This window comes from Chenopodium album, chromosome 16, assembly GCF_948465745.1.
Source record: "Chenopodium album chromosome 16, dcCheAlbu1.1, whole genome shotgun sequence".
Lineage (NCBI taxonomy): Eukaryota > Viridiplantae > Streptophyta > Magnoliopsida > Caryophyllales > Amaranthaceae > Chenopodium > Chenopodium album.
Window position 1 is genome coordinate 42,461,200 of NC_137849.1, and position 13,347 is coordinate 42,474,546.

The 13,347-nt window shown below is 34.5% G+C and overlaps 1 protein-coding gene across 1 annotated transcript; it reads left to right on the forward strand.

The window, feature by feature from the left end:
• Positions 1-931: 931 nt before the first annotated feature.
• On the forward strand, positions 932-4,295 carry LOC145585398 (uncharacterized protein At4g08330, chloroplastic-like). Its single transcript, XM_081642102.1, has 2 exons — positions 932-1,258; positions 3,433-4,295. Exons 1-2 carry the CDS (start codon positions 1,179-1,181, stop codon positions 3,821-3,823), a joined length of 471 nt encoding a protein of 156 aa, XP_081498228.1. The 5' UTR covers positions 932-1,178; the 3' UTR covers positions 3,824-4,295.
• The last annotated feature ends 9,052 nt before the right edge of the window (positions 4,296-13,347 follow it).

Consider the following 13,347-nt stretch of genomic DNA (forward strand, 5'->3'; position numbering starts at 1 on the left):
ATTGATTAACCTTTCCTCTTTATTTGCTGATTAATTAATCTTTCCTTTTTACTTGTTGATTGATTATTATTTTTCTTTCTATTTGCTAATTGATTAATCTTTCCTTTTTATTTGTTGATTGATTAATCTTTCCTTTCTATTTGTTGATTGATTATTCTTTCCTTTTTGTTTCCTTTACTTTGATTATCATTTATAATTTGAAAAGAAGAGGGGGTGCTATGGTCATTTTAGGTGGACACCACAACTTCATTTTGTATACTTCAATTTGTACGTAGTGCCTTTAAGACTTAACTTCAGTCATTCAATATTATCTTACAAAACGATGGTTTAATGAGAATCTTTGGTCAATGAGATGGAGGGAATAATTGGTTAAAACAAGTGAAAATAAGTCACTCTCCACGGCTCCACATTGTCACAAGTAACAAAATTGAAACAATTTCTAAATCCTATCTAGGTGCTAAAAACCTATGAAAAATTAGAGTCACTTAAATCATGAAATGACATTTTTGTATGGACACTTCATGCAAAAGGTAGAGATATATGTGAAGATTGTGATCTTGTTTGTCGAAGATAATCTTAACATCAAGTTATTTCAAAATAATCTCAACTATAACCTTATTTCTTTTTAATTGAATAGTGATACAACTACAAATGTGCCATCCATATTACTATTTGAAACTATTTTCATTATTTATTTAAATTAATCTACAACAACCTTCGGTATTTAACAATTAACCAAACGACAAACATCGGGATTATTCAAGAAATCAAGACGAGTTACCCTAAAGTCTCTAATAAAACCCCCCAACAATTGGGTTGACAGAAATGCGTAAAAGCCGTGTATTTCCCATGATGTCATTGAAAGGGAGTTTTCAGTACAAGTCCAACAATCTGAAAACCAAGTCCAAAAAAAAGTCTAAACAAACATAAACGGATAAACCTACTCTTACTCATTTCTCACTAATAATTCCTCAAAACTTCATCAATTTTCCAGTTTTTTTTTTTTTCTTTTCTTTTTTTCTTATTATTTTTTTGTTAGCAACGGTCTCAACCCACGATCCCCAGAAACATCAACCACGTTCTCCAATCTCTCTCTCAATTTCCAATTTTCTGCAAATTTTTTATACTTAATTCAGAAGAGGAGAGAGAAAATTAGACCAAAAAATAAAGAATTTGAGATGGAAACTCCAAAAATTGAAGGGTATCTTACTGGGAGCTACAAGGAATCCTTTGCTTCTCAAAGACATGTATCTTACAGGTTTATTTCTTTCTCTCTTTTTAATTAACCCCTTTTTATGATTTGGGGTTATTTGTTTTGTTTGAATTAGTCATTTATTTGATCATATTTGAATTGGGTTTGTTGAATTTGTTCTTGTAATTCAAGGGATTTGATGAATTCTGTTGGTAATTGATGAAAGTATTGAGTTTTCGGAAAGATTGGATCTTTTATTTGATAAATTTAATCTCATATGATTGAATTGAGTACTTCAGTACTCCCTTTGTTTGGAATCAATTGTAGTGTAATTTGAACTAGTAATGTAACGACTAAATCCGGAATGAGTTGGGGATTGTTTTAAAGGGCATAGAATGGAGTTTAGTTTGTCTTCATGTTTGATGAATGAAGAGGAATAGTTTGTTCCAAGTAAAACTTAGTGATTAAGATTTTACTATTTTAAGCATGTCATTGAATAAAATATACTCACCTGTTACTGAAACTTGAACAAAACTAACCTGTTCAGTGGAATCAACCTTGTTTAGTCATACTTTATTAGAACATAAACTACTCCCTTTGTCTTGATTTCTTAGTCACATTGATACTTTGATAGTGTTTGAACTAGTGATGAGACAAATGAGAATAAATTCGAAACGAAGGGAGTATACGAGTATGTCAATTAGGTCTATTTGGTACTCGTAACATTTTGATATATTCTTCTATTCTTTTTCTCGGTCTCCTTGTTTGAATGTGTAAAAAGGTGATTATTCCTTTGAAAAGAAAGGAAAGAAAGAAAAAGAAGAGAAGTAAAGGAGAAGGTGGTTAGGATGTGATTGCCCAATTGCCTTCCATGTGCTTTGATTATATTAGCTGGAGAATGAGATGAGGTCAGATTCTTTCCTTTATGAAAATAATGAAAAGTTAAAGGATTGCACAAATGGTGGGAACATATTTTGGTAGACATAATATGTAATGAGTAATAAGAACGAGCACATATTTATGCCACTTAGACTTGCCAAAAGTGTCATACTCAAAATGGTGTCCGACATCGATACACCTAGATTTTCCTAGTTCTATTTTACGATTTGATAGAAAGATAAAGATTTGAAGGATCGTGCCAACTCTGGTACGGAGAGGTAGGTTAAGGATCCAAGTACGTAAATGCTGTGGTCATTTGGTCTTATATGCTGATCATTATGGCTTAAAATTGTATTGATTTTTAAAGTTACCAGCCTCATCTCAAGTTCAATTAATGCTTAATGGAGGTGGTAATCTTTATTCTTTACCATGCCTTATCTCGAGTCATTGTGGTATCTGATAGTTGATGTGTTGAAAGAACTGAGGGGAGCATATAGTGGTAAGCTACAATATTACTTTGACAAATAGTTGGTTTTGTGGTTGCTGACTTACTATTCAAAGTATACTGGATTCAGGACATCTTTGAATATCTATCCAGTAATTGTGGGAATTTGTTGAGATAAGGATTGTCATCAAGCTTAATCCTTTTGATGACATATGGAAATTTGACATTCATTATCGTAAATTTCTATACCTGAAAGTCTGAAACCAAAAGTACTGCTGTATAAAAGGCAAATCTGATAGTTTATGTAGGTATCTCGAAAAATCTCCAAGAAATTGGATTGAGCAGATGTGATTCTTGAAATGCACAGGACATGTCTGATGTCTCAGTCACTGAGAGGAGTTTTGGAGACCTGAAACCTAAGTCATTCTCATGGCTATCATTGAGGAGCTGTAGGGGGTGGGGGGGGGGGGGGGGGATGTTCTCAGACACTCAGTAGTGTTTCGTTTTGGTTAAAGAGCTTGAAGCAGAGAAGTAACTATGCAATGTTCATTGGCATACACACACAAGAAATCGTGACAAAAATGAGTGTTTCGATTTTTAGATTGCAGTTTTCTTCCATGATCTAGAAAATTCCACAGTCCGGTGATGTATTTCTACATTTAGTCAGACGACGTATAATGAAAGATTAAAGAATAGTCATTGTATTGACTTTTAGAAAGATATTCATACTTTAGGGAGGACAGAAGGGGGAGGGGAGGGTTGTGTCAATAAATGCCTTATACTACTACGATTTGTTGGCAAAATTAATGGGTTTTGATTTAACCTTTTCCTTGTCCTCTCATGAGTGCTGTTATATTGTAGGACCTTGAGAGTTTTGTTTCATGATGTGTTACTAACTCAATTGTCTTTCATTTAGTTGCGGTGCATGCGGTTATGAGCTGAATTTGAGCTCATCCAACAGGAATACTGCAACCATTGGCTCAAAATATGGAAAATCAATAAAGAGAGGGATCATTTCTTTTTTTCAAATCGATGAGAGCAGATTTATGAAGGTTGATGAAATCAAATGTGTACCATATTTCATATCGAAGAATTCATGGGGTTTATTTCGAAGAAGAACCAAACTCCTTTGTCGCAAATGTGGGAACAATGTTGGTGAAGCTTATGATGACAAAAATTCCTCCTATCCAATTGTACCTGATGGATCAAATACCAGTGAAGCTGGTACCCCGAGAAAATTTGACATAAGAATTCGTGCATTGCAACCTTCATCCACTGATCAAGCTGGTACTCCCCTGGTTCTTTGATGTAGAGTGAGCAAGGTTCTGTTACGCACCATTTGGCTGCACACACTGCCAACAGTCATCAAAAGGGCTTCAGCGGTTCAATTGCACATAATTAAGAGCACTTCTGTATGGTGAAGTAAAACACCAGGTATTTATGTTAAGAAATTATGTTCTACATTGTTAACTGTACAGTTTCTGAGTGATATAGAATTATTTATGTTTGGAAAAGAACGATGTTTAGAAGAGTGTAGCGATGCTCTACCATATATCTTCGCCTGTCAAAAAAGAAACTTGCATTCAAGTTCACGGTTTCTAGTATTTCCTTTTCATGTATTACATGCCCACAAAGCAGTACACCATTACTCACTAATAGAGTGGTAGTGGGCTCTTTATGTGAGGCGACTGCCATTTAAACAACTAAGGCGAAGATCATGTATCATAAATTTTCAGTCCCCCAAATAAAGGAATCGAACGCAAGTGTAATGTATTAGAAGCTTAAGTTTGGTGTGCCACGAGAAATTTCGCTACTCATTTTGAGCAGGATGCAAGTGTTATGTAGTATTGGTAAAGCTACTTGTCTATCATATTTGTTTACATGTATATTCTACCATATTGTTGAAAGGCTACTGAAAATGATGCTGATTCCGGCTTCACAGTGATTAATTTGAGTTCTTTTGTAACAAAATCTTTGATTTGGACTCTGCTGTATCCTGGACTCTACAATTGAATTATAAACTCAATTACAGTTTTTTTAAAATCAGATCTCAATTTATCGCCAAACAAGCTTAATGTTAAATTATTAAGTCCTGCATAGCTTATCGGAATTTATCAGTCCAAGACTCCAAGTACAGTATGTCGTACGGAGTAATATAAACCGTACCCTGTATGAGAGAAAATACCGTAACACATGTTGAGAAATTAATCCAATATTTAGTTGTTACTAATGAAGAAATGTTACAGTACTTTAAAGGATTATTACCAATTTTTTTTTTTAAATATTTAATTTATTAGTTGATAGTCATAACCAGTTTAACCAAAGAGCAAGTAATTACATCAATTACAGGAATTGTCAGCAAATTAGTTGTCTTACAAGCTTTAATAATACACTTTATTTGGGTCACGTCTAAAATAGTAAAATGGACTAGCCCAACTCAGCCCACATTACAAAAGCTTGGGCCCAAAAACAGTAAAAGCTGTTAAAGCATGTTGTATTGATGAAATAGTAGAATGTAAATTTGGGAGATAGTGTTGAGAAAAATTACAAGTGAAGTTCACATGAGCATGTAAACTAGTACAATAATTTGTAACAAAGTACAATCATGCAAAATATTTTAATAAGAAAATTTGCCTATAAAAGGCAAGTTCACTATTGTGAACTACACAAGCAAAAAATAACCGGAGTAATACTACTACACTACTTTTACTTCTTTACTTCTCTTACTCTCCAACATCTTTCTATTGGTAAAATATTTAACACGTTATCAGCACCAGTTTCCAGTCAGGTATATTTATACCTACTTCTAAAAATTATAACAAATAATACTATCTACTTCTAAATGTTTCGAGGAGTATGCTCTATAGTTGCCCATATTTGGGATCCTCTATACCAGAAACTCAAACATTTACTGTATTATATATACCTCAAAAACAACGGTGAAAGTTCTCTTACTTGTGAATTCATTACTATCATCTTTTGTTTTATTCATGTTGATGTTTCTTTGTTTGATTCATGTTGATATTACATACTCATTTTACGTAAATTTTTGATCTTAGTTATTATAATTGCTAAGTAGTAACTTTGCATGCATATTATTAACTAGATTAACAAAAAGATGCAGCCTTTTATACTTATTATTTTTTTACTTTTTTATACTTTTTGTGTTTCTTTCCGTTTTCGAACCCATGATCTTTTATAGATATTAGGGCTCTCGGACCACTATGGCTTGCATTCCCAGTGTGATAACCTTTTACAGTTATAAATATATATATATGGACCATAATTTTATGCCAGTACATTAGACTATTATATGATATATTTACAGATGTACAAAACAGTAACGGATAAACCTACCTCTATAAAAGGCGGATTTTTCCCCCAATTTCACCACAAATCCCTTATCCCTTCCCACTTTTTATCCAAAAAAATCACCTAAAAAATTTTATCACCCCCTTCTTCTCCGATATGTTCCCCGACGACGGCAACCAGAACACCCAAAACACCCACAACTTCACCTTTGAAGAAGATTTAAGGAAGATAAAACAATATTTCCTTCTAATTACGGCGCTTGTAGTTCTATTAGTAGCAATATTAGTTTTTGTCATTATGTATAAGTAAAACTCACTTATTTTGTCGTTTTAGTATATTAAAAGCTTGTTTTTGTTTTATTATGTTTGTTGTTATTAATCATCATTGTATAATATTACCGTTATCATTATAATTGTTGTTACTACTGTTATTGTTGTCGTTTTGTTTTTTTTGCAACTAACATGATTAATTTTTGTCTAATCATATAATTACTCACAATAATAAACCAAGGGGAGAAAAGATTATATTATTTCTGGTTTATTATTATATTAAATTTAATTATCACGTGTCTTATTAACTTAATTATAAATATGGAAGAACTAAACATGTGAGTTGTACGTATAATTTGTTATTATAAACTAATTATAACGTAATTTGTTGTAGCTAAAATGGGAGACCTTATGAAAAGACAGTTCAGCATCTTAGATTTATCTGGAAAGAAATTTCTGGAATGGAAAGTGGATGCAATGATGAATTTGAAAGCTCAAGGCTTGGAGCACACTGTTAAAGAAAATAAAAGTCCCTCTGGTCAAACAACTGATACTACCACTTCTGCAATGACTGTTGCAAAACCTGTTACTGAACAAGATAAGGCAAAAGCCTTAGTGTTGTTAAGGCATCATTTACATGAAGGCCTTAAAACTGAGTACATGATGGTTGAAGATCCCAAAGAATTATGGGATTGCCTTAATGAAAGATTTGGACACCACAAAAGGGTGCTCCTTCCTAAGGCATTATTTGATTGGACAAATTTACGGTTCCAGGATTTCAAATCTGTAATTGATTATAATTCAACCATACATGAGATAGTGTCTATATTGAGATACTGTGATCATCCAGTTTCGGATGAACAGATGATTGAAAAAACACTCACTACCTTTCATGCAAGCAACATACTGTTGCAAGAACAGTACCGTGAAAGAGGTTTTAAAAGGTTCAATGAATTAATGAGTGTATTGCTTGTTGCGGAACAAAATAGTGAACTTTTGTTGAAAAATCATAACCTGAGACCAACTGGGTCTTTGGCCACTCATCATGAGGCAAATGCAACAAATTCCTATCCACCCGAGTCAAATGCTACAAGAAGAGGTGGACGTGGAAATTACAATGGCCGTGGAAGAGGCCGTGGAAATTATCGCGGACGCGGCCGTGGTCGTGGTAGAAACAATTTTCAAAGAAACAGTAATTTCAAAAATTTTGAAAAACAGAAGGGGCAGTCATCTGGAAGCCACAAACAAACTCCTTCGAAAGGAAAAGACACATGTTACAGATGTGGCATGACAGGACATTGGGGACGTACTTGTCGTACAGCCAAACATTTGGTAGATCTTTATCAGGCTTCTGTAAAGGGCAAAGAGAAAAATGCAGAAGCAAATTATGTTCATGAGGAAAATGCTCCTTGTCCCAGCCTTGATGTATCCGATTATTTCATGGATAATGCTGAAATTGGAAATGATTTCATTCTTGGAGAAAACAACAATGCTTAGGTTTCTCATCTACTAATGTAACATATGCTATGTTTTAATGTATTTTCTTTATGTTCTGTATTTTTCTAGTCATGAACTTTTAGTCACTATCATCAATAAAAGATTGTATAATATTATTCTAAACTAATCTCAAATTTATTTTATGAAGATATGGATCTACCTGAAGTTAGTTCCGAATATCAATGTCTTTTGGACAGTGGAACAACGCACACTATTTTAAAGGATAGAAATTATTTTTCACAACTAAAGTTGTTTCAAGCAAATGTGAACACTATTTCCGGGTCAGCTAAATTAATTGAAGGATCTGGAAAGGCTTGTATAATGCTTCCAAATGGAACAAAATTAATAATCAATAATGCTTTATATTCGAGTAAATCTCGAAGAAATCTCATAAGCTTTAAAGACGTACGCCAAAATGGCTATCATCTAGAAACAATGATGACAGATCAAAAGGAGTATATATGTCTCACGGCAGAAAAACATGGCAATAAACATATATATGAGAAATTGCCAGCATACTCTTCGGGGTTATATCGTATAAACATACGACCCGTGGAAATCAATATGGTATCTAACCAGAAGTTAGATGACAAACATTTGATTATCTTATGGCATGATCGTTTGGGACATCCAGCAACTGGGATGATGCAAAGAATAATAGCACATTCAGTTGGACATTCAATAAGAAATGTCAAAATTCCCCGATCAGATGAATTAACATGCTCTGCATGTTCACTTGGCAAATTAATAATAAGGCCATCCATGAGCAAAATTGCTACTGAATCTCCAAAATTCTTGGAAAGAATTCAGGGAGATATATGTGGGCCAATTAATCCAGCATGTGGACCATTTCGATATTTCATGGTTTTAATTGATGCTTCTACACGATGGTCACATGTTAGTCTACTTTCAAGTAGAAATGTTGCCTTTGCAAAATTACTTGCCCAAATCATCAAATTAAGAGCACAATTCCCAGATCATACAATAAAGAGAATAAGACTTGACAATGCTGGGGAATTTACATCCCAAACATTTAATGATTATTGTATGTCAATTGGAATTGATGTCGAACACCCAGTAGCTCATGTTCATACACAAAATGGTCTGGCTGAATCACTAATTAAGAGATTACAAATGATTGCAAGACCACTATTAATGAGGTCAAGATTGCCACCATCTGCTTGGGGACATGCTATAATACATGCAGCAGCGCTAATTAGATTGAGACCTACTGCTTATCATAAATTCTCACCACTACAGCTTGTTTGTGGTCGAGAACCAAGTATCTCACATCTAAAAATCTTTGGTTGTGCTGTATATGTTCCCATTGCTCCACCCCAACGAACGAAAATGGGTCCACAAAGAAGACTGGGTATTTATGTCGGGTTTGAATCCCCTTCTATAATTAAATATCTTGAACCACTGACTGGTGACTTATTTACGGCTAGATTTGCGGATTGTCACTTTAATGAAACAGTATTCCCAGTCTTAGGGGGAGAGAAAGTGGACCCACGTAAGAAAGAAATTGAACTTATTTGGAATGCAACACAACTGTTGATGTTAGATCCACGAACAAATATGTGTGAACAAGAAGTCAAGAAAATTGTTCATTTACAAAGTGTTGCAAATCAATTGCCTGATGCATTTGTAGACACAAAGAAGGTGACAAAATCACATATACCAGCAGAAAATGCCCCTGCACGTATTGAAATCCCAACTGGTAATAAGGCCATAGAAAATGAATCTCAGGCACGCAGAAAGCGTGGAAGACCACTTGGTTCAAAAGATTCTAAGCCAAGAAAATTGAAAAGATTGGATGGAATAGGAAATGAGAGTAATGATGTTCCCCCGTCAGAAGGCCAAGAAAGACCAAATGTGGATGAAAGTAAAGAAAATGATGATAATCCAAAAGGGGACGAACAAGAAGATAACCCTACGGGGAATGAACAAGATGTTCAAAACATCGATAACAATGAAATTTCAATGAATTACGTCTCTACAAAGACTCAGTGGAATAGAAAGGATGTTATCGTTAATGAAATATTTGCAAATTCCATCGCAATCGACATAGTGTCTGATGAAAATGATGTTGAACCTAGAACTGTAGAAGAATGTCGACGTAGGAGTGATTGGCCAAAGTGGAAGGAGGCAATGCTGGCTGAGTTAAAGTCACTTGAAAAACGAGAAGTTTTTGGAAAAATAACCCTTACACCAGCAGGTGTAAAACCCGTTGGATACAAATGGGTATTTGTGAGAAAACGTAATGAGAAAAATGAAATAGTTCGATACAAGGCAAGACTTGTAGCCCAACGATTTTCTCAAATTCCAGGGATTGATTATGAAGAAACATATTCTCCAGTGGTTGATGCAACTACATTAAGATTTCTGGTAAGTTTGACAGTCACAAAAGGACTACAAATGCGATTAATGGATGTAGTGACTGCGTATTTGTATGGATCACTCGATACGGACATTTACATGAAAGTCCCCGAAGGACTAAAACTACCAGAAAATCACGAGCCTAGACAACTGCTTTCCATAAAATTAAAAAGGTCACTTTATGGATTGAAGCAATCTGGAAGGATGTGGTACAACCGTCTGAGTGAATATCTTATGAGAGAAGGATTCAAAAACAACCAAGTTAGTCCCTGTGTTTTCATAAAGCGATCACAATCAGGATTCGCTATCATTGCAGTTTATGTTGATGATTTAAATATCATCGGAACCCCAAATGAACTCGAGAAAACTGCAAAATACTTAATGAAAGAATTTGAGATGAAAGACCTTGGGAAAACTAAATTTTGCCTTGGACTGCAAATTGAGCACTTGAGTCATGGTATTTTTGTCCATCAATCAAACTATACAGAAAGAGTTTTGAAACGATTCTTCATGGACAAAGCAACTCCAACCAACTTCCCAATGGTTGTTCATTCTTTGAATATGAAAAATGATCCATTCAGACCCCGAGAAGAAAATGAAGAGATTCTGGGTCCAGAAGTACCATACTTAAGTGCAATTGGAGCCTTAATGTACTTAGCTAACAATACTAGACCCGACATAGCTTTCTCTGTGAATTTGTTAGCTAGGCACAGCAATGCACCAACATATAGGCATTGGAAGGGAGTTCGACACTTACTCCGGTACCTACGAGGGACACAAGATCTTGGTTTATATTACCAACCAAAACAAGATGCTGCTCTCATTGGGTATGCAGACGCTGGATACTTATCAGATCCTCAAAATGCCAAGTCACAAAATGGATATGTGTTCACTTATGGCGGCACTGCAATATCATGGAAATCAACAAAGCAGACATTGACCGCGACATCATCAAATCATGCAGAGTTGATAGCCCTCTATGAAGCAGGACGGGAATGTGTGTGGCTGAGGTCGATGATCAGTAATATCCAAAAGGAGTGTGGAATGAACACAATAACAGAAGACCCAACCATCATCTTTGAAGACAATACAGCATGTATCGCTCAAGTAACTGAAGGATATATTAAGGGAGATAAAACGAAACATATTGCCCCAAAACTGTTCTTCACACATGATCTGCAAAAGGACGAGGAAATAAATATCCAGCAAATTCAGTCTTGTGAAAATCTTGCCGACCTGTTCACCAAATCACTTCCTTCGAAGAGATTTGAGCAATTAGTTCACAAAATCGGAATGCGACATCTTCGTGAACTATGCTAAAATCAGGGGGAGTATTATATGCACTGCACTCTTTTTCCCTTCGATCAGGTTTTTATCCCACTAGGTTTTTTCCTGACAAGGTTTTTAACGAGGCAGTACACCAAAGCATATAATACAATAATATCGTTGTACTCTTTTTCCCTAGCTATGGTTTTTATCCATAGGGTTTTTACCTAGCAAGGTTTTTAATAAGGCAACTTACACCCCATTTCATGTGAACATTCAAGGGGGAGTGTTGAGAAAAATTACAAGTGAAGTTCACATGAGCATGTAAACTAGTACAATAATTTGTAACAAAGTACAATCATGCAAAATATTTTAATAAGAAAATTTGCCTATAAAAGGCAAGTTCACTATTGTGAACTACACAAGCAAAAAATAACCGGAGTAATACTACTACACTACTTTTACTTCTTTACTTCTCTTACTCTCCAACATCTTTCTATTGGTAAAATATTTAACAGATAGATCATTTTGGATACACAACAATGTAGAGTCAATTGTGTGCCTTCCATGTATCACACAGTTGGTTTGCAACTCACACTAGACCAGATCAATGCAGGATGCCGTGGGTTGTGCGAAACAAGCGAGCGAGGTGGCTCATGTTTTCAACCAAAGGTCGTCGAAGGAGGCTGTTAGAAAGGACCTCCCTTAGAAAGGACTCTCTCTACACCACCCTAAGCAATATGGTACGTTAACGTACCACCTATTTCTTCATGTACGTTTTACTCCGTTTCTTTTATGTGCTATGCTAGACTTGCATGTTTTATATTCATATCAATACTATGGATTTATGTTTCAAGGCCTTCATTAATTCATTTATTAATGATTAAGAATTTATTGATATCAATCAAATTGCAAAAGTAGATGGGAAAATATTCAATTAAATGACGACAAAACCACAAATATACTCATTGTAGATCATTAGTCCACGAGTCAATATATAGGCTTCAAGTGGCGGGTGTACTGTTGTTATGTTGGACCAAAAAATACGGGAGATCAAGGTTTAATTCTTTAACCTTTAAATTAGTCTATATGAAATATGTACGGAGTAGTATTTGATTTTAAAAAAAAATTATGAAGGTTGGCCTTAATAATGAGTTTCAATGAAAATCCCCTTGTGATCACGACACTATGAAAGTGTAACATAAGAGGTTGAGAGCCAATTAATAAATGAAAACACAGCTAGCTTAGGATCGTAATGCTCGATTGCTTAATTGTGTCTATGTCCCATTTAATTTGGGCCAATTAAACGAGTTATTATGAAAATACAACCTCTTGTCAGACTAAAATACGAATTATAAAAGAAAGAAAAAAAAAAAGAACTTGTAACAGCCAATTGGCATACATATGTACATATGTAACACGAGATGAGACATTTTTTTTTAGAAAACGAGACATTTATTTATTTTAGGTTAGAAATGAGAAAAGGAAAAGGAAAAAAATTTGCATGCTTATTGTTTTGATATGCATGATTTCTCTATTTTGATAACTCACCATGCTAGAATCATAAATCCGTCACTATCCTAATGCAACTCCATCATGCATACTCCAATTTGCCTCCTTTTGCTTATCTTAAACAAGCTAAGCCACACCCAAAGAACAATCTCAATAATGTAAATAAAGGAAATGTGATAATGAAGAAATTTTCTCTGTAACTTATAATGTTGGTCATCACAACCTTCCATACAAGGATTGTAAATGACATATACTTCCTCCGTTACGAATCACTCGCAACAAAGGGGTATTATTTGTGAGACATAAAATATTCCTTTGTTGCGAGTAATATGTAACGGAAGGAGCATAAAGGTTAGAGGTGTTACTTAAGAATTTAGACATTCCAACATATATAATTATCTTTATTACGGAGTACTTTGTAGTCTGTATTTTATATTTTGTATTTATTTTCTAAGATAACATTGAAATATGCAACAAATCTTGATCATTATATATCATTATATATGACAATTATTATTATTAATCAATAATTATAAAATGATAGATTGATAGGCAAGTAATAGTAAGGATTCATAGGGTAGAGTCATCCCTAGTGA

What these genes read in the sequence shown, in the direction of transcription:
- LOC145585398 (XM_081642102.1), top strand. Translation starts at nt 1,179, where the DNA reads ATGGAAACTCCAAAAATTGAAGGGTATCTTACTGGGAGCTACAAGGAA. An exon ending in CAAAGACATGTATCTTACAG is followed by an intron (nt 1,259 to 3,432) that starts GTTTATTTCTTT and finishes TCTTTCATTTAG; the next exon opens with TTGCGGTGCATGCGGTTATG.